Here is a 22,355-nt window from a genome sequence, read left to right as displayed (position 1 = left end):
TTTATTATATATAGCTATTTGTGACTTCCTTGCAATCACACCAAGTATTTTATTTTGTAGTCGGACCTGGAAGAATTATTTTGCATAGAATAAAGCTGAAAAACTATGTCCTGTTTGGCTATAAATTGAGCTAGCATTTAATAAAAGCGCATTTTGAATGTAAACAGGCAAAATAAGACTCGGTTTCATTGAGTCTGTTCGGCATAGGAGGTGATACACCTAACGCCCCCTACCACCGTCTTGAACGGAATTCTGTTACATAAGATAATGATCCCATAGGACGAGAAAATAGAACACTGACTCAAAGTACGGGAGACTTTTTACGGCCGCCGCACGAAAGACACTCGTATTAAAACTAAGACCAAAATTAAATAGGAAAAATATGTTCTAAGAACACGCCCAGTAAAATCGAAACACTTTCAAAAATATTATTTAAAGAGCAGATCAAGAACTCTAGTTAGTTTTAATATAATGCGGCTTCAAAATAGTAAAAGTTGAAAACCACAGGCCATCCAACAGGACATAAAAGAAAATGTTCCAGGCTCGGTTTTACTGAGTCTGTTCATGGACAAAAGGTCCCTTGCATAAAAATATACATGACATCATTAAAATGAAATATACAATTGTTAACTTGAGAATTTTGTCTACATTTTTTACAGTTCATTTTTATGCCCCCGAAGGCGGGCATATTAACATCGCACCGCCCGTCCGTCCATGCGTGTGTGCGACCGTGTAAATTCATACCCGGACTGTAACTCTGTCATCCATGAAGGGATTTTAAAATAACTTGGCATAAATGTTCACCATAATGAGACGACGTGCCATACGCAAAATCTAGACCCTTAGCTCCAAGTTCAAGGTCTTACTTAGAAGTCAAAGGTTGACTGGGTCTGTTTCGTGTCCGGTCCATAATTTTGCCATTGATGAAGGAATTTTGAAATTACTTGGCATAAATGTTCACCATAATGAGACAACGTGTCATGTGCAAGATCAAGACCCACTAGCTCTAAGGTAAAAGTCACACTTAAAGGTTAAATGTTAAACAGCGCCTACTTCTTGTCCGGTCCATAACTCTGCCATTCATGAAGGGATTTTAAAATTACTTGGCATAAATTTTCCTTATATTGAGGTGACATGTCATGCGCAAGACCTAGACCCCAAAATAGCCAAGGTCACACTTAGAAGTCAATGGTGTTTCTTGTCTGGTCCATAACGCTGCCATTTATCAAGACATTAGAAAATAATTTGACACAAATCTTAACGATATTGAGGTGTGTCACGCTTATGGTCCGGGTCTCTGGGGTCAATGTCAAGGTCACAAAATGATGCGTGTTTTTGTTTTGTTTTTTTTTTTGTTTTTTTTTTTTGCACAGTCAACTGTAGCATTTTTGGGCACTATTCGGGGGCATGTGTCACCAGTAGTGGCAGCTATCCCGACCGGGAAACTCATTACGTATATTTATATTGAATTGCTTGTCTTTCATATATAGAAAATAATACTAATAAAACACTTCTCAAATGCATACATAAAACGTATGTAGTTCTTGCAAAAAATCTGGGAGTTTGCTAATGCACACTTGCAGATTGCAGAATAGTATCCGATGTCAAAATAAGAACATATTCTAATCCTTGAATGTTGATAGCAAATATGTTTAATCAAGCAGATTATGTCTAAATAAATCTGTCTCAGTAAGCTCTTAGAAAGGCCCATCTTTTTTATATTATGGAGAACATGCAACAGGCTAACAGTGGAAATGGTAAATAATTAGACATACTTAAAAATGTTTTATTCTTTGTTACGTTCCCTTGTATTCCCATATGGTTTTAAATCTTTTGTTGTAAGATATGTTATACCCCAATGACGCAGTTTATTTAACATGTTTACGCCGCCTGTAATCGATATGCTTAAAACCAGTTGATGTATTGACATTGACATGCGCAGTGAGATATCAGCGCATGCGTAAACAATGTTGTATTTTCCCTTAAGGTAACCATGACTGAAATGAGCCCTGGAATTAGAAAATAAGAAAGAATATTTAGGTAAGTTCCTTTACTGTTTATAATGCAAATGCTCATGTGATATAAATAGTTATTCAAATAACTTATAGAATGTTGAATATTTGACACATAAAGCTACTAGATTATCATTTTGGTACTTTCTGAAACCGAAACAAGGACTTAAAAATTACATAGTCCGGGGAAAGTAACGTTGTTCTGATGTTAAATCAGTCTGTAAGGATTTTTTAAATTTATTGATCAAGGAAGAGAAAAAATTTCAAAACTCGGCCTAAAATGAGAAAATTCTGCCCATTTCAATATTTTATCAATATGGCAGCCATTTTGTTTCCCTGACAACAATAAACAAAATAAGTAGGTTTCTTAAAAAAACATTGGAGAGGCCAGTGTTGCTCCTTTCAACTACTTTCAAAGTTATATCAGGGAGATAGATAACAACAGTTATCTCTCTCTCTCTCTCTCTGGTTATATAACAGGTTGCGCTATATACGACTCGGATGCGGATCACTGTTACCTATTAGGGGCCATCATTCCGTTGGTGATGGCCAACCTTCGTATCAAGTTTAGAGATCCTAGACCCAAGCTTTCTTGGGTTATAGTCTGGAAACTGTTTTCCTGGTCCAGGTCAATATGTAACCACGACCTAATGATCTCAAAATCAGTAAGTCATCCAGGATATGATCAACCTCCGCAAAAAACAGCATTGTGTAAATGACGTCGTAAACACACTAAAATGGCTGCTTTTATGATAATCCAAATTTCAAACTTCAGTATTTATTCAGTGAATTCATTCGGAAGTGAGCATTATTTGCTTATATGCCCGATACCTATCAGAGTTAGGAAGTTTAAATAATGAAACAGTATCAGTTTTATGGAATAAACAAAATTTCAAAATTTAAGGCATATCCGACATTTTTATTCTTGAGCTAAATTATCCGTAAAAGCGCTTTTGATTCAGTCATTAGTACTGTTGTATTCAGTTTCAATAACAAAGATCAAATTACATTTCATATACAACTATTCATTTTACACTTTGAATGACAATTTAAAGATCTTTTTCAGTGCATAAACTATTTGATTGATCGATATTTTCAGCTGAAATGAGAACTTGAAACCAGTAAAGAAATTAAATCTATAGACATTGTCGATTTCACCGTTCAAGGCCACTTAATTTTGTCATACATACAAAAGATCGGATCTAGATTTACATGAAAAACGTTTGCAAATCAAAAACACAAAATTTCATTTGCATATAAAGTACGAAATTAAAAAAAATACTTATGGAGGTAGTATACCTTATTATTACCAGGGTAAATTGAAATTAGATGAACTGTAGCAATTGGATGTATTTCGTGTAATATAATGTTCTCAAGTGTCGTTTATTTTTGTCGCATCAAGTACAGTTTCTACCCAAGTATGAAGTACGTGGCCCTCAAAAGGTATTTTATATTGACAGAAGAAGGAAAATACGGATATTTAACACATTCCAATATATTTTGGTTTTACTGTTATCGTTAGAAGTCTGCGTACGAGTAATTGATAATGTTACTAGTATAGTAGGTATGCCCATTAGCTTTCTTATATAAGCTTAAAATGCAATATATCTCTTTTACTATTAAAACTTTTGACTCATAAAAGTTTACTGTCAAAGTCTACACCGGGAGAAACAACTCCCATAATTCTGGTTTGAATTTTGAGTTATGCCCCTTTTTAACCCTTTTTGATAAAATCAAATATCTCAGTACTTTCAAAGCTTCGACTTGAAAACTTGAAATTGTTATTCATTATCAAAGTCTACACTAGGAGAAACAATTCCCATTACTCTGATTTGAATTTTGACACAGATGAGTCTCTTTTTAACTTGGATATTTTTTACTTGCAAAGATCATATTCAGAGTCAAGCACAGAGAAAAGTCGAGCGCTCTGTCTTAATTAAGGACAGCTCTTGTTTAAACAACTCTGTATGATAATGTTTTGTTGTTGTTGTTGTTGGTGTTTTTCGACGACTTCAGTGACATTTTGTTAATAACCAAAATGGAATATTAGGGTAATATTATCAGCAGAATACCAAACACTCTAAATGTTTCTCTATTTATTTGAACGTTTAATATAATTTTGCGTTGCCTGTATTTGATATCTTGAGCCGTTCTGGTCTGGGTCAGAAAAAAATTCAAATGTTTAACGAATGTGCAGAAAAAAATGTTATAATATATAATTCTGACGGCATAGAAACGTACCGCTTCTCTGACTCTGAAAAAGCTAACTGTCTAAATGAATATCACACCTTGACGACATTGATAAAGTACCATCGCATATGCCCGATTATATAGATGCTAGTTGATCTACTATAGAAATACAAGAATCAGAAATTCAGGACATAATTAATATCTTAGATATTAACAAAGCGGTCGATGAAGACCTAATTAGTCATAAAGTATTGAAAAATATTTGCAAAACAATTTCCAAACCTCTTTGTACATTATTCAATAGGTCTTTGTCAGAATGTGTTTTATTTTCTGAATTTTGAAATCAGCAATTGCAATGTCACTAGTTAAGAAAGGAGATAATAAGTTAACTTCTAATTATCGTCCTTTGATAGAGTTTGGCACAAAGGTCTCCTTTATAAATTACAACTAAATGGTATCAAAGGAAATTTGTTAAAATGGACAAAGAGTTATCTTGAAAACAGAAACCAGAAAATTAGTTTTGCCTCTTCTTTATCTGAACCTCTCAGCGTCAATGCCGGGGTGCCCCAAGGCTCCTTGGATCCATTTTCTTTCTAGTATATGTAAATGATATCATTGAGAATTTGTTATGTATTGCACGTCTTTCAAAACTCGGCCTAAAATGAGAAAATTTTGATCATTTCAATATTTTATCAATATGGCAGCCATTTGTTTCCTTGCCAACAATAAACAAAATAAGTAGGTTTCTTAAAAAAAAAAAAAAGCATTGGAGAGGCCAGTGTTGCTCTTTCAGCTCCTTTCAAAGTTATATCAGGGAGATAGGTAACAATTGTTATCTCTCTCTCTGGTTATATAATAGGTTGCGCTATATACGAGATGCGGATCACTTTGACCTATTAGGGGTCATCATTCCGTTGGTGATGGCCAACCTTCGTATCAAGTTTAGAGATCCTAGACCCAAGCTTTCTTGTGTTATAGTCTGGAAACTGTTTTCCTGGTCCATGTCAATGTAACCACGACCTAATGATCTCCAGACAATGATTTATTCACAGCGACAATTCAGTAAATGAGATATATAATTTATTAAATACCTTTGTTTTCATATCTTTAGTTTAAAGTTTTCTATGATTAGTTTTAATTTAAATCATGTCACCACTTTTACTACAGCTTATAATCATAATCGAAGGGGCCTTTGTGGCCGAGTGGTTAAGGTCTCTGACTTCAAATCACTCGCCCCTCATAGATGTGGGTTCGAGCCTCACTCGGGGCGTTGAATTCTTCATGTGAGGAAGCCATCCAGCTGGCTTACGGAAGGTCGGTGGTTCTACCCAGGTGCCCGCTCGTGATGAAATAATGCACGGAGGGGCACCTGGGGTCTTCCTCCACCATTAAAGCTGGAAAGTCGCCATATGACTTATCATGTGTCGGTGCAACGTTAAATCCAATAAAAAAAAGAAAAAAAAATCATAACCGCATTATACATAATTTTGCGTTGCTTGTATTTGATATCTTGAGCCGTTCGTGGTCTGAGTCAGAAAAAAAATCAAATTTTTAACGAATGTGCAGAAAAAATGTTATCTATAATATGTAATTCTGACGGCACAGAAACGTACCGCTTCTCTGACTCTGAAAAAGGTTAACTGTCTAAATGAATATCACACCTTGACGACATTGATAAAGTGTCATCGCATATGCCCGATTATATAGATGCTTGTTTATCTACTATAGAAATACAAGAATCAGAAATTCAGGACATAATTAATATCTTAGATATTAACAAAGCGGTCGATGAAGACCTAATTAGTAATAAAGTATTGAAAAAATATTTGCAAAACAATTTCCAAACCTCTTTGTACATTATTCAATAGGTCTTTGTCAGAATGTGTTTTATTTCCTGAATTTTGAAATCAGCAATTGCAATGTCACTATTTAAGAAAGGAGATAATAAGTTAACTTCTAATTATCGTCCTTTGATAGAGTTTGGCACAAAGGTCTCCTTTATAAATTACAACTAAATGGTATCAAAGGAAATTTGTTAAAATGGCCAAAGAGTTAATTATATTGAAAACAGAAACCAGAAAGTTAGTTTTGCCTCTTCTTTGTCTGAACCTCTCAGCGTCAATGCCGGGGCTCCTTGGGTCCATTTTCTTTCTAGTATATGTAAATGATATCATTGAGAATGTGTTATGTATTGCACGTCTTTTTGCGGATGACACTTCTTTAGCATGTACTACATCTTCTTTGACTGATCTTGAAGGAATTGTAAACCACGATCTTGCCATGATAAAAGCTTGGTCTAAAAGATTGTTAAAAACAACAGTTTTTCCAACTCCAGAAACTCCAGAATGGTATCTTGTAGCAGAGAGAATATTTTCTATAATTCATGCCTGGCGCGTAGCTAGGGCATTTTTCATAGTACGCAGATTTAATGGGGGTGGGGGTCGGTGTATCCTCCCCTTGATTATTTATCAATGTGAGAACGGCAAATGGTGCATTTTAGCGTGTATTTGAAGCAAAAACACTGCACGAAAACCTTATTCTTTGTTAATTGTTTATATAAAATGTTTTATTTTACTAGGTATGTGCGTAATACGATAGTTGTTACAAGGAATTTGCCATAACTCCAAACTAAATACCAGACTAATCAACAAAGACAGGCTAAGTTTCATGATACTGATACAAATGTACCAAATCTGAAACTGATACCTTGTGTAGGGAAAGCATTCCGGTATAGCGACGTCTTCATTACGTCAACTTCGTTATAGGTATTTCCCTTATCTTTTTTCTTTAACTAAAAAAGTATTCTGCAAAATGTTTCTTACACCTTTTAAATTATTTCGCGGTTTCGCCATCGTGATCTCGCGCATGTGAAAATTCTCGATTTCACGCTTCGTCATCGTGATCTCGCACTTTGACATCATGATTTCGCGCTTTGCCATCATGATCCCGCGCTTCGCGTATCGCCTGCTAATGATGGAGAAGCGCGAGATCACAATGGCGATGTGCGAAAAAACGAAAATTTCAGGCTTTAACATTAACATTTGGAAGACATTTTACCAACAATATTGAATCACAAAAAAATGTTAAAAACATAGCGTGATTGTTGATATATCTCAATGACATCTAAAACCAAGTATTACATTGAAAACTTGATTGGATATTTTTTTAGAATGTTAAGGTCTTCTGAAATATAATACATATAATTTAGTTACCTATAAGGCCATTGAAAAAAAAACTGTAATCACCAGTTATAAGAAAGAACATATTTATCTCACTGTGAATTGGTTGTCAGATACTGTAATATCGTATGACTTGTACCGGTGTCAAACCTTGGCAATATGATTTAACTAGGTGTAATTATTTCTATATATTTTATTTTCTACAACATTGGGACCATGGAATAATTGATAATTTCATACATTTAAGTAAAATAATAAGATATATCTATGATATCTGAAAATAACGTAATAATTATTATGCGTGGCAAATTACGTCTGCAGTGTTATACAAATTGTCCTATTCAAAAGCTTTTAGCCTTGAAAATGTCTCTTTGCCGATTTCTCAACCATCAGTTAACAATTTTTGACATTGTATTACAATTTTATTATAGAAATTTGACTCTTTAACCCGTTAGCATAGACGGCGTATGAATGTAATATTTCACATGGTCAGGGTAAATTAATTATTAGAGAATAAGCAAGCAAATAGTAGGATACTATACCTAAATTGTTATAAAACTAAAAAGACAATTATTGGTGAATTTCAATGCACGTTAAATCAACTAATTGTATAAACCAGTTTCCTATTACTTCAGTTTACTGTACTTCAAACAAAATATGAAGAGAGCAATGCTATTACAGATAATTTACATACTCTAGCTTTTTTCTAATTGTGTATAGCAAACAGTAAATTATAGACCATTTACATACTCTAGCTTATTTTCTAATTGTGTTAATTGAACTCATGAATTGTTATGACTTTCCTTTCTTCTCTCTCTACCTTTCTTTCCTTTTCTTTTATATTGATGCATGCAGTAAGAATTACCAGTTAATAACAATTCTCTGTTGTAACATTCAGCTTTTTCTGTATCATCAGCAGCTTAACTTCGGACTAGTTCGTACGTTTCCGCGCGCGTTAGGAAATACCAAGGGCACGAACAAGATTTTTTTTTTACAAAAATCACCAATTTTTAAACGTCTAGGGAAGCAAGAAGACATTAAAATAATTTCAAAACAAAAACATATATAAAAATGCATTGTCTGTAGAATACTTCAATAGGATAATAAATATTCTCAAGTTATGAATAAAGTGACTAAAGGGGAAAGAATAAGATATGTATCACAGGTTTTGCTTATTTTATTCAGTAACTGTAAGCCGTAAACTGAGACTGATAGTGGTGTTTTTTAATCGCCAAGGGAAGCATTAATTCTTCGTTTTAAATAAATATTTTTTTTTATATCTTTGTAAAGAGAAAAGAATGACGAACACTTCAATTGGATAATAAATATTGTGTGTTTATTCAAATGAAAACAATACTTGTTCAGACTTTTTTTCCTTCTTTGTTTTTATTTGAAAATATCAACCAGATAAAAATCGATATCGCACACCCAAGTGATTTCAACGGGGATAATTTTACCCATAAGACGGCAAATTTTACCTAATTGTTGATCAGGGATTGCGTATGAAGCAATCTCCGTTGCATGATATAGACTTCTTCTTGCAACCAAATAAATTAACCAATTTAATTGTGTATGCTTGCCAGATTTTCACTACGCAGCTGCGTATCTGCGTAAAAGTAGCTACGCGTCTGACTGTAACCAAATAGATACAATGCTTCAGATTATTCAATTTAATTGTGCATGCTTGCCAGATTTTCATTACGCAGCTACGTATCTGCGTATAGGCAGCTACGCGCCTGCATGCAAGGCTAAGAAACGCGTGCACAAATGTGTTTGTTTACACGTACTTGTACCTTATACATATTTTAACTCTTTTTTTTCCTTTCTTTTTTTTTGTAGCTGTAATATTTATAGGTAATAGGCGACTTTAGGAGCGCAATATTCCTCCGCTAAAGAACGAGTACATATTTCCCGATGCAAAGATAATAACCTTTTTATTACATACGTATCTACACTTGTAATGTAAATATCATGAATTTGTTCAATAGCCTTAACGAGTATGACAATAAAGAACTACATGTAAATAAAAGAATCAATGCAACGACACACATTATATTACGTCAGGCACCCGATATGAAATCAGGCGTCAGTGTATGGAAAAAATATTGACGTTTCCGGTTCCATTGCAACTTAACGGGGAACGCAAACGAGTATGTAATAATGTAAACTTATTATTTACCACACATGTACTTGATTAGTTGTCATTGTAAATATTTGCATTAGGGAAGACCCGTTACTAATGTTGCGAGAACTTGTGGGTCGACCCTTTTGCCTATTATATGCTATCTGTTTATATTTATAGGTTATTAGCTTTGTATCGGGAAATATCCACGAGTTCTTCAGCGAAAATATTGCGCGACTTTAGGAGCGCAGTATTCCTCCGCTGAAGAACGAGTGCATATTTCCTGATGCAAAGATAATAACCTTTTTATTACATACACATCTACACGTATAAATATAATGTAAATATCATAAATTTGTTCAATAGCCTGAATAGGATTGACAATATTGAACTAAACAGAAATAGATAGTGCAACAACAATCACTGAATTACGTCTCGCACCCGATATGAAATAGGCGTCAGTGTATGGAAAAATATATTGACGTTTCCGGTTCCATTGCAACTTAACGGGGAACTGAAATGAGTATGTAATAAATGTAAATATTAGCAATAAAATATGTTTAAACTAAAAAATGTTATCCAAAGCAGACATTGGCGGCAATGAGTCAATTTAAACAAACCGGAAATGTCTTCTATGGTTGGTCTAAGTTAATCAGTTATACAGTTTTCAATGCGAAAATTTTGCTACAACAGTTATTAGACGGTTTAAAAAGTTTTCTATTGAAAAGTGGCGAAAAACTCCACCGAAATTGCTTTGCTTATTCAAATGTTCACATACTTGAACAAACTAGCACGTAGTTATGTATCAAATTACATGTACAATTCGTCAACTAACTTTTATAATTCAACTGTCACAAAACATGTTTATTGATCGCACAAGGTGCAAACGTTTAGTGGAATTTGCCTTATGGAACGCTGAAGCAGTCTTCAATAAGCACTTTATGTTGTACTTAAATCAGTGTACGAGTATATATAATATAGTGCATCTGCTTTTAAACTTTATATACAGTCCTTTTTTATGTATACGCGATACTTTCATCTACGGACACTTGAGGTCAGGATTCTCCACCAACCCCACTCTCCTTCACCCACCCCACTCTCCTATGCCCCTGGTTAAGTGTAGCGAATATTTTTTTAGCATTTGTATTGGTATAACTTAACAAGGGGCGGAAGAGGGGAGGGGTGTGAGCGGGGAGTCCTGACTCCATGTGTAATGTTAACATGCAAATATTAACTGTATCATAATGTTTGATTACAAAGTAAGAAAGGTCCCTGTAGCGTGGTGGTAAAGAAAAGTACCTGCCCCTAAAATATAATTTGGATATCGGTCCCAGTCTGACAAATAGCCTACCATTTTTTATGTTTACATTATAAATGGAAACTATATTTTAGTTTAAAAATTAACAAACTTTCTTTGCGTTCTGTTGCATTCTCACACTTACCCTTTTAGTTCACCTGAACCGAAGGAGATGGATGGTCCCGCCCCATATCCGTTGTCCACTATTTGCATAATCTTTTCAGGATCTACAGATCAGAATAACATGTACACCAAACTTAATCTATAGCATCCTGGCAAAATTCTTTCTAAAGTTTGCTCAGTGTTGGATGCTTGCTCCCGTGTACAATCTGTAAAAATAATTATGTGTCTATTTTTCGTATGTGTTGCTTTCGTAAGACATCGAAAATGCGAAATACAGTAACTTGAAGTCCGTCTGTTAGTCTCCTCGATTTCCGACTAATAACTAAAGAATACTTCTGCACAGAAATCCCAAACGTGGTATGCAGGTTGGCCATGACAGACAAATGGCTCCTTTGATTTTATGATCGGTTGCTCAAATGTGGTGTCACTGAGCTGAAAATTTGTTTCCGATCGATAACTGAAAAACGCTTCGGTACAAGAATATTACATATTATCTAGTCAAAGTTGAATTTTCTCAAAGATCAACGCCGTATTGACTTTGAGCGGGAAATTGGTTTAATAACTCAAGAACGCTTCATCTCAGGAACCTCAAATATCCTAGGCCTAATGGTCGTGACTGGTAGATGACGCAGTATGTTCTCGGTCGAATGTCGAGGTCACAGTGACATTGAGCTGAAGACTGGCTTCCGATTGATAACTAAAGAGCCTGTATGAACCTCGACTTGATATGCAAGTTGATCGTGACCGGCAAACTGTGTATGACGTTACTGGAACTTGAAGTATGTTTGTTCTGTAATTAATAAGTAATTATTATCTTTTTCCGCTTAGGTTCCAATCCAGTATCAGGATGGCACATCAACTTCATTTAGAGAAGGAAAAGTACAGACAATGGGCGAAGGCCGGACTTGGTTTAGGATACTTAAAAGAAGGACTTGCGCCATTTTGTGACGATGTCGCCAAACAACAGCATAAAGACATTTTAGATAACATTAAACAGACAAAGAATCCACGGACTGTGACATGTGGTCAGTGTGCTCTGAAAACTCTCAAACCAGACCATGTTAAAAAGGAAAAAATCAATGTCCTTTAGGTCATGCTAACTGCAACTGCTGCTATACGAGTGGTAAAACGGCTTGCCCAAACGACGTATGTGGCGCCATATATGACAAAATTATAACTAACCATGCATCCACACCACCAGCTCCCAGCTGGAAAAACACCCAAACTCAGCAATGGACTGGAGATCCGTGGAGTATAGCTAAATGTTTCATCAACGCTCCTGGATATGACCAGAAGACATCAGCAGCCGACACTGACTGTACGGGATTACTGCACGTGATTATCAACAACAAGTATTTCCATAATCACATTCAGTGTAATTTAGCTGGAACTAATGTATTTTCAAAGGTAAAATTGTACATGCATACATTTCTGCTCATTTTAAATACATTTTTTGTCAGCATGGTAAAATTTATACTAAGTACATGCATTCTAAGCTCGTCTCCTTGCAAACACCCAATATATTACATATAAATGGTGTAAGTACAAAAACTGTCTCGGGCCATGCATATCAAATGAAAATAGGCCCACAACGTACAATACAAAAGGTGCAATACGGTGTATTTCTGCCTGTTTATATTTACCTGTGAAAAACGAGCCGGTTTTTTGACAGAATTTAGAACTAACAAATTCCCCTTCAGAGACGTAGAAATATATCGGCTTTTACATACTGCGAGAACGCAAGGAGACTTAACCTACGTAACTTACAAGGCTTTCGAGACAGATGTAATACCTTTAGCGAACATACTACGTTCGAGGTAGTGTCATTGTTACAAATTTTTACCCCTGCAGATCCATCTTTATTGCTGTTTTTACTGTGTTTATGTAAGCTGCGATTCTGGTCTCTAAACAATATTTGAAAGGAATTTCAGACTTATTAAACGGCTGTGTTCTTGAAGAAGTTCACAATAACCAAAACTGAATGGTAAACGTAATTTTGTTTAATGAATGAAACAGGTGAGACAGTACAGAAATAAGATATTCCACTCGAGTACCATGGAGCTAGAAAAGGCAGATGCAAATAGTTATATAGATGATATGATTGCTGTGCTGAAAGATGGGAAGAAACTGGTTAACAGAAAAGATGCTCAGGACGCCGTAAAGAAACTCGAAGAGGTTGGTACAATACATTTTGTCGTACTTATAAAAAGCCGAAAAATGCTAAATCTGTTTATGACACTGTACAGGATTGCCTCTTCCTTTGCGTACAGTGCAGATCATGTTTATAGAAAATAGTTTACCGAACATCTGATGTTATTTTAGTTTTGCATCGATAAACTGTCATTTATAATTATATTAAAAACTCTTGATTGTTAACGGACCAATACGGGTTTTCAATATCGGCCCGTTCAGTTTTTTGCAAAGTTGGCGTAATATCGTAATATAGGTCAAATTGAATTTCCGACAGGTAGCGGTTATACATATTGATGTCTCTTATGCTATAAGGGCCACTATCAAACTCCTTTTTAGCTCACCTGAGCAGTGCTCAAATGAGTTATTGTAATTGCTCAATGTCCGGCTTCTGTCTGTCGTCTGTCTGTCTGTCTGTCTGTCAATGTTTAGCTTGTGTATGCGATAGAGGCTGTATTTTTCTATTTAATCGATCTTCATTAAATTTGGTCAGAATGATTGCCTTGATGAAATGTAGGCCAAGTTTGAATATAGGTTATCTGGGGTCAAAAACTAGGTCACTAGGTCAAATCAAAGAAAAACCTTGTGTATGCAATAGGGCTTGCATTTTACACCGGATCTTTATGAAGTCTGATCAGAATGTTTGTCTGGATAAAATCTAGGTTGAGTTTGAATACGGGTCATCTAGGATCAAATAACAGATAAAACAAATGTTATGCTTTGCCACGGAACAAGCATATATAAAGAGGTGTTTTAACAGCACGTTAGCCCGAGAATCTCTCTCTTAGCACACGTTTTTCTCGAAAAGTAAACAACGGTTTTATGCAAGAATGCCAGCATGCAATCATTATTTTTGTTTTTGCTGTTTATTTACATATAGATTTAAAAAGTCATTTATTGTCCGTAAGTATTGACCTGACACTCATGAATATTTCGTATATTTCCGTAAACTTAACATAAATAGCGATAAAACTTATATTTCTTAATTGATACACTGTCGCATGTGCAGGTAGCTGTGCGGACAAAGCGTTTATCTGTAAATATCACGGTTATGGGTTCGAGTCCTACGTCTGACCATATCTTTTTTTGTCCCCAAATTTTATAAGCAGACTTACTGCTTATTTGAGCAAACGTATCGTGATATTTATGGTTCATTTATTAACAGTCAGTAATCATATTTATATCTTTGTAAAAAGTGGAATAAAATTGTTTTAAAAGTATCTCAGATAAAAAGACAAATTACCTGCCACCAGCGTTCCAGAAAATAAATATTGCCAGACAAAACAATTAAAATTCATGAAATAAGATACATAAAATAATGAAGATATAAAACGGATATCTAAAACATTACACTACATTAAAGTTAAAAAAATGATAAAAGTGATTTCGAACCCGCAGTAAGGTGTGTGAAAGTCAGACAGCTTACTTCTACGCCACCGTGTCATTGGCTAACTGTATATAATACTTTAGTAAGGCCAAAAAAAATTAATGTTTAGTTTCTCAGGCCACTTTTTGCAAAATTTAATGAGGCAGTGCGGATTTTTTTTTATTTTTATTTTCTTTTTTATTAACGACATTGCCCGTTTTATATGAAATCCAATGATGTACATCCATATTTGACACACTTTAAAAACATTGATGAACAAAGGAACCATTCTTGACGACTTATTCGTATGTATTCACATATTTTCCTTCTTTTGTCCTCAATTTTTGTTGAATTTTCTCTTTTCGCGAATTTCTTCAGTTTTTCTTTGATAAAAATTTTAGATGCGGCGGGTCAAAATCGTATGCGGCGGGGCCTGAGAAACTAAACATTAATTTTTTTTTTGGCCTAATATAGATATTTTTAGGATACAAATATTGCGTAAATTAACGAAAACACGCGAAAATGTTGGCGAAGGTTAATGAGTGCCAGGTCAATACTTTCGGACAATACTGCAAATAACTATTTCTGCCTAAGAATGTGCTATGCGCATGATCCGGGTCTGTCGGGTCAAGGCCAAGGTCATTATTTAATTTATCTATTTTGCGCAGACAACTGTAGCATTATTAGGCACGCTTCGGGGACATTTGTCACTATCAGTGACAGCTTTTTTTTCTCTTCTTTTTTTGACGTTGTTTTAACATTTAAACATATTTTGATAATTAAATATTGTTTTCAAACAACTCATAGAATTATTTATGTATAACAATTGTAGATAAATCTACGACAATTGGCGTACCAAAATAACAAAAACAACAGAGCTTTCGTTATATGACTAATTCGCTATTTAGTTTTCGCATTAAATGTATGCAAAATATAGCGCCATAAAAATCTACACCTCGTTGGCAGAACTTTGTCATAGAAAAGTTTAATAACTTTTATAAATTACATATAGTAATATATATCTTAACAGCTGAAGAATGACGATTTCATCATAACCACAGAAAATATGAAGAAAGTTATTCAAGATATCAGAGAAGGTCTAGCGACTAAGGAAGATTGTGATGAGCTCAAAATGAAAATATCTGCACTGGAATCTCTCATGTCTGAACAAACTGAGGTATACACTGTATAACTGCATGTCTGAACAAACTACAATGTACTGTGGTATGCACTTTATAACTCCTTGATGTTGTTCATGTCTGAACAAACCGATGTATACACTGTATAACTGCATGTCTGAACAAACTACGATGTACTGTGGTATGCACTTTGTAACTCCTTGATGTTGTGCATGTCTGAACAAACTACAATGCACTATGGTATGCACTTTATAACTGCTTGATGTTGTACATGTCTAAACAAACTGAGGTATACACACTGTATAACTGCATGTCTGAACAAACTACAATGTACTGTGGTATGCACTTATAGCTGCTTGATATTGTTCATGTCTGAACAAACTGAGGTATACACTTTATAGCTGCTCGATGTTGTTTACGTCTGAACAAACTGAGGTAAACACTTTATAAATGTATTTCTGAACAAACGGAGGTCTACACTTTATAACTACTCGATGTTGTTCTGAACAAACGGAGGTCTACACTTTATAACCGATTGATGTTGTTCATGCCCGAACAAAGGGAGTTTTACACTTTTATACTGCTTTATGTTCTTCATGTCTGAACAAACCGAGGTACTAGTATACAGTGTATAATTATAGGTTATTAGCTTTGTATCGGGAAATATGCACGAGTTCTTCAGCAGAAATATTGCGCGACTTTAGGAGTGCAATATTCTTCCGCTGAAGAACGAGTATGAAATTCAGGCGTCAGTGTATGGGAAAATATTGACGTTTCCGGTACCAGTGTAACTTAACGGGGAATAGAAACGAGTATGTAATAACTGTCTGAACAAAGGGGGTATGCACTTTATAACTGCCTGATGCCGTTCATGTCTGACAAACCGAGGAATACACATTATTACTGCTTGATGTTTTTCATGTCTAAACAAACTGAGGTATACACTATAACTGCTTGATGTTGTTCATGTATGAACAAACGGAGGTATGCACTGTATAGTCTTATGTTATCCATGTCGCAAAAAAAATGAATGTATATGCTGTATGACTTAAGATGTTCTTGAGCTCTATATCGTAATATCAAAAGGAAAGTTTCTACACTGGAATATTTCATGATTGAACAAACGTAATTATCAGTTTTCTGTCTTGTTGTTCCTAAATGTTGTCCTGTAGTTCTATTAGTATAAGAAATATAGACTATTTATACACAATACCTTTCTTTTAAAGAGATAGATATGAGAATTCTTCGACCTGGAAAAGGTGATAGATCTATCGATCGCTATTTATCTATGTTAGAAGTTTTATACTTTATATATAGGGGATGTTATCCAAGAGATACTAGACTTTTGATACATTATATATACGGAATCTTAGCTTAGAGATACTCGGCTTTTAATGCTTTATATATAGGGCATCTTGGCTTAGAGATACTCAACTTTTGATACTTTTTACATAGGGGATTTTGGGTTAGAGATACTCGTCTTTTGATACATTTTATATAGAGTACCTTGGTTTGGAGATACTCGGCTTTTGATACTTTATATATAGGGCATATTGGCTCAGAGATACTCGACTTTTGATACTTTTTACATACTAGTAGGGGATCTTGGCTTAGAGATACCTTATATATAGGTGATCTTAGCTTAGAGGTATTAAACTTTTGATACTACATATATAGGATTTCATATCCTGGGAAACTAGACATTGCATGCTTTTTTATATGGGAGATATCTTGGCATGTAGTTACAAAACTTTTGATACTTTATATAAACAGGATCTTGGCTTAGAGATACTCGGCGTTTGATACTTTATATTAAGGGAATCTTATCCAAGAGATACTAGACATTATATACTTTATATATCGGGGATTTTGGCATAGAGTTACAAAACTTTTGATACTTTATATATTGGAAATCTTATCTAAAAGACACTAGGCATTTGATACTTTATATGTAGGGTATCTTGGCCTGACGATACTAAACCTTGTGGAAAGAATATCAACCTCCAGTATATTGAAACGTGTAAATTTTCACTTTTTCATGTATGTTTATACAACCTGTTCAACAAATACATTTTTTTCTTTTAAGGAGATGAAAAGACTCAAGACAGACGATTCAGCCCAAAAGGAACAGTCGGATTATGAAAAGTCCAAATTAGGTAATAGTGCATCTGATTATATCAAAAATGATTAAATATCTAAAACTATGACTGAATATTTGGTTTCCTGTTGTTACATCATATGGCATTTTCCAGTATTTTATGAAAATTTGCCCACGGGTATCTATTTAGAATTACAGGCTTAAATTTCAATGAACTTCCACTTTATCTCTATCAGTAGCTTATCTGTCATCACTTGATCGGCGTCGGCGTCTGCGTCGGCGTTGCTTGGTTAAGTTTTATGTTTAGGTCAGTTTTTTCTCCTAAACTATCAAAGTTCTTGCTTTAAAATCACCATCAACAGCAAGCAACGTAACTCCATACTGCTTTTTGCAAGAATTATGGCCCATTTTGGACTTAAAAATATCAGATTTCTTGGTTTAGTTTTATGTTTAGGTTAACTTTTCTTATTATGGCCCATTTGGACTTTAAAAATCATGGGTATGACAATATTTCTATTATATAGAGACAAAAACATCAAATGAGCGTCTGCACCCGCAAGGCGGTGCTCTTGTTATTAAATTGATTTTATCTAAACTTAAGGTAGTTGTTCCATATCGTCACCCATATCAATAAGGCACTTATATTCCATGAATTATGCCCCTTTTTACTTAAAATTCCAGACACTAATCCTATTTCTAGATTTGCTTCAAACCTAAAATACTTGTACGTTTTACATCGTCTTAGTGGCGAAGATGTTAGCGCGTCTGAGTTTATCTTTTCAACATGATTTTTTTTTATTTCATTTGACAAAACAGCATTGTATTTTATCACTAAAACTGATAACTCTAGTTTCCCCAGGTATGCCCTGTTTCTCTATCCAGCACCGACTCGCCGTGGGTGCTCTCTGCTATGACGGCTGTTGTTGTTATTTTCCAGTGAGTTTATATAAAAAATGATGATTTTCCTTGACTATTTTCATTTTTAACTTGTTATTAAAATGGTCAAACTTGAGAAATACTTGATTCTTTTTACCTTATTACATGTTTCGAACATTGCAACTTACAATTATTGAGGATATAAAATGTCATACATGCCATTTATCCGCTGAAATGTGTGTGTATGGTGTCTCCCTGCTTGTTAATTATATAGTTGTGTTTTACCACTACAGACTTACAGAGAAGATTAATAGAGCATTACAGAGAAGATATATACTACGCATGTCTGCACTTCCACAACAACAAGAGGGTAATCTGTATGACGTTAATGATGTGTACGTTAGACCAAGAATGACGATTGAATCAAAAGAAGAAATAAATAAGAAACAAGAGGTTGCAGACGTTCTAGCAATGTCTGATATTTTTAATAAAGACGGTAAACGTATAAGGTCCATCTATGTTCTTGGAGAAGCTGGATCTGGTAAAAGTAGTTTCTGTAAAAGTTTGGTACATTACTGGTGTTTGGCACATTCTGATGAAGGACAAAGTATTGAAGATGAATTCAGTGGGGTCAAGGAAATGAAGAAATTCAAGTTTTTATTTTACCTTCCACTCCGTCATTATACAGATAAAACGAAGATCAAAGAAATGTTGGAGGAAAAGTACGAGCACACTGCTCTTAAGAAGCTTCTTGAATGCGAGTCTCGAAACTGTCTCGTTGTTCTTGATGGTCTTGATGAATGGTCTCCTCCAGCGTCAAAATGCCCTCCAGAGCGTGGCTCATTGAAGGAATATACCGTCCTAACTACGTCACGACCATGGAAAATTGCAACTTTAGGAATTAGCGATAATGAGATACGACAAAAAATTGTCCTTAAAGGGTTTGATGATAAAACGTCTTTAAAGGGCTTGATTGAAAAGACGGTTCCGATATTAAACAAAACGTTTGAAAAAGACAGAGTTTCAAGCGATTGTGAAAAGGCGCTTGAAAACAAATCAGTGGCAAGTCTAAAAAATACAGCAATTATGCTGCAACAGTTCATTTGCCTGTGGTTTGACGACAAACTTCGAACTGATACCTCGAGATGTGCCCTGTACACTGAAATGCTGGAGCTGTTCTTTGATTGGCACAAGAAGAAACACCCCGACGACCACCTATTCACAGAACTGATGAAGAAATCAGAAGACCTAAAACATGTAGAACTTCCTCGCTATTTGATAGATTCTGAAGTCTGTAAATCATATATTTATATCATTCATGAAGTTTCACGGCTAGCTTATGAAACACTGTTCTACAACACGAAAGAAACATCTTTGTCATTTGACATTTCTACTTTCGAACTACTGAAAATATCAAAAGAAGTAAAATCATGTTGTTTGAAATTGGGAATCTTGTCTGAAGATAAATGTCTGAGTTTTTCTGCAAGTAGAATTAGAAGGTCGATCATTACATTTGTTCACAAGTCACTTCAAGAATATTTGGCTGCTGTATATATTGCTATCCGTTTCGAAGAACATATCACGCCGTCCGCAGATTCGGTAAACACAGATTTATCTGGTCATTGTGGACAACTTATTAAAGACGTTTTCAGTAAGTGCACAACATTGGATGAAATCTTAGAACAAGAAAATGTATTAGTTATGTTATGTGGTCTAGAGCCTCAAATCGCTTTGTCCGTTTCAAAGTATATATACGATATTGTTACAACGGACAAACGCGTACTGCAGCACAGACGAACAATAGATAATGAATCTAGACATACATATCTTATCTCGACAGTCCAGAAATGTATTTTTAACTGTATAGAAGAAATGCAAGCATGCATACAGTCCAACCTTAATCTAGGTGACATAATCCTTCAAAGTACGTCCGATTGCGAGCGTTTATGTAACATTTTTGAAAGGCAATTTATTTCTCCTGACAGTGTCGTTGAGTTCATTATTGATTCCTACAAAACGAACGAGTACCGAAACAGAGTAATTAATTATTTGTCAAAATTTCAGCGGCTTGAAGCAATTCATATTCGGACATTCGATGAGATTAATAATGAAAATATCAAGTCTATCTGTGATGCAATTGAAGGTAATACTTCATCATTGAAAGCACTGTCTGTATATTGTAGTTTTGATAGTAATTTGAAACATATTTGTAGAACAATCGTCCGTCGTCTGCCTGATATGAGTCATCTTGTCGCATTAAAAATGGATACCAGAATGCCACATAAAGACGTTATCTCTCTATGCACTTTCTTATCAGGCAGCAGTCATCTTGAACAGATAGCGATCGACATACGCTGTGAGCCCGGAACATACATGTTCCATCCGCACCGGCATGAAGTAGATTTGTTCAAGCATCAACAATTACAGTACCTGCAGTTGAATGAATATGTCACTGTGACTCGCGTGAACACTTTAAACCTAGAAATATTTGAATGCTTATCATTAGAGAGCACAAACTGTGTGAAAGTATTTAATAATCTTAGTACAGCTAACAAATTAACAGAACTTCACTTGCATAATGATAGGAATTGTACATATAGAGATCCTCCATATCATACTGTAACAGACAAATTGATCACATTGTTACCATTATTGCACCAGCTCCGTGAACTTACTTTACGACATTTTACATTTACTGACAATATAATGAAATTTCCCTCTGAGATGAAGAGTATGGAAGTCATTGCTCTTAGTGGAGTCAAAATGAGCTTGATCATATGGCGGCAGTTTGTTGATAGTCTTCCTCTCATACCGCTACCTGTAAAGGTGAAAACACGGCGCATGTATATACCAAGAGATGGAGAAGAATGTAATCCTGATACAACGTTATCCATAAGAGGAGGAGAAGGAGAGGAAGCAGCTGCAAGGCAGTATGTTAGAGAACAGGAGGCGTTGTTCAATGTGGAATATGAAATGGACGACTCATTTGAATTTTCAACAAGACAGTAATATTCATCGGTATGAATCATTGCTGTTATACTACTGATGACTTTCTTATGTTGTACTGATTGTTGACATATGGCAAGTGTGTCAAAGTTGTAAATCTACATGTACCAGTTTCTAATGAAATATTTTTTTTAAGAGTATAGTAATCATGAGGTAGTGAAGATTCATTTCTTTTTATGTTTTGCTTTACTATTTGTTTCTTGTTGTTCATGCCGGATTATTGAAATATAATAGTGAAATAAATTTTTCACAGTAAAATTATCAAATCTATTTTATACTGTTACCAAACAGGATACGTTGTTTAATAAGACATATAAAGGTGAATATTCATTTTTGTTGTTGTTTTTTTTTCAATAAAACAGTACATATATATATATATATATATATATATATATATATATAGAGAGAGAGAGAGAGAGAGAGAGAGAGAGAGAGAGAAGATTGAAGGTAAGCTCACTGAATATTACTGACCGAGTACTATTGATGCACTTCCTAATTTGCTTCAGGGTTTATTTATTTATTATAGAGATTGCACAGGCAGACGCTAATGTTGGTTAACGGAACAGTACTGACCGAGTACCCTACCGCATTAATGCACGTGCTCTTGTGCTTCAGAGCTGTGACAGTTTAATTATCATAGAGATTGCATAGGCAGACGCCAATGTCGGCTCAATGAATAGTACTGACCGAGTACCCGACCGCATTAATGCACGTGCTCATGTGCTTCAGGGCTGTGACAGTTTAATTATTATAGAGA

General features: G+C 34.9%; 1 protein-coding gene across 4 annotated transcripts; it reads left to right on the top strand.

The window, feature by feature from the left end:
• The first annotated feature begins 1,907 nt into the window (after positions 1 to 1,907).
• Positions 1,908 to 21,928, top strand: LOC128558985 (uncharacterized). Of its 4 annotated transcripts, XM_053549596.1 has the most exons (6): positions 1,908 to 2,040; positions 11,752 to 12,330; positions 12,940 to 13,098; positions 15,510 to 15,656; positions 17,705 to 17,774; positions 18,886 to 19,143. In XM_053549596.1, exons 3-6 carry the CDS (start codon positions 12,979 to 12,981, stop codon positions 19,005 to 19,007), a joined length of 459 nt encoding a protein of 152 aa, XP_053405571.1. In that variant the 5' UTR covers positions 1,908 to 2,040; positions 11,752 to 12,330; positions 12,940 to 12,978; the 3' UTR covers positions 19,008 to 19,143. The 4 variants fall into 4 exon arrangements, with proteins under 4 accessions (XP_053405571.1, XP_053405568.1, XP_053405570.1 ...); XM_053549593.1 differs by lacking the exons at positions 1,908 to 2,040; positions 11,752 to 12,330; positions 12,940 to 13,098 and having other exon boundaries at positions 15,586 to 15,656; positions 18,886 to 21,928; XM_053549595.1 differs by lacking the exons at positions 1,908 to 2,040; positions 11,752 to 12,330; positions 12,940 to 13,098; positions 15,510 to 15,656 and adding an exon at positions 15,985 to 16,004 and having other exon boundaries at positions 18,886 to 21,928.
• Positions 21,929 to 22,355: the final 427 nt, after the last annotated feature.

Source organism: Mercenaria mercenaria, chromosome 8 (genome assembly GCF_021730395.1).
Source record: "Mercenaria mercenaria strain notata chromosome 8, MADL_Memer_1, whole genome shotgun sequence".
Taxonomy (NCBI): Eukaryota; Metazoa; Mollusca; class Bivalvia; order Venerida; family Veneridae; genus Mercenaria; species Mercenaria mercenaria.
This window is presented reverse-complemented; position numbering and strand designations above follow the sequence as displayed.

What these genes read in the sequence shown, in the direction of transcription:
- LOC128558985 (XM_053549593.1), top strand. Translation starts at nt 18,935, where the DNA reads ATGTCTGCACTTCCACAACAACAAGAGGGTAATCTGTATGACGTTAAT.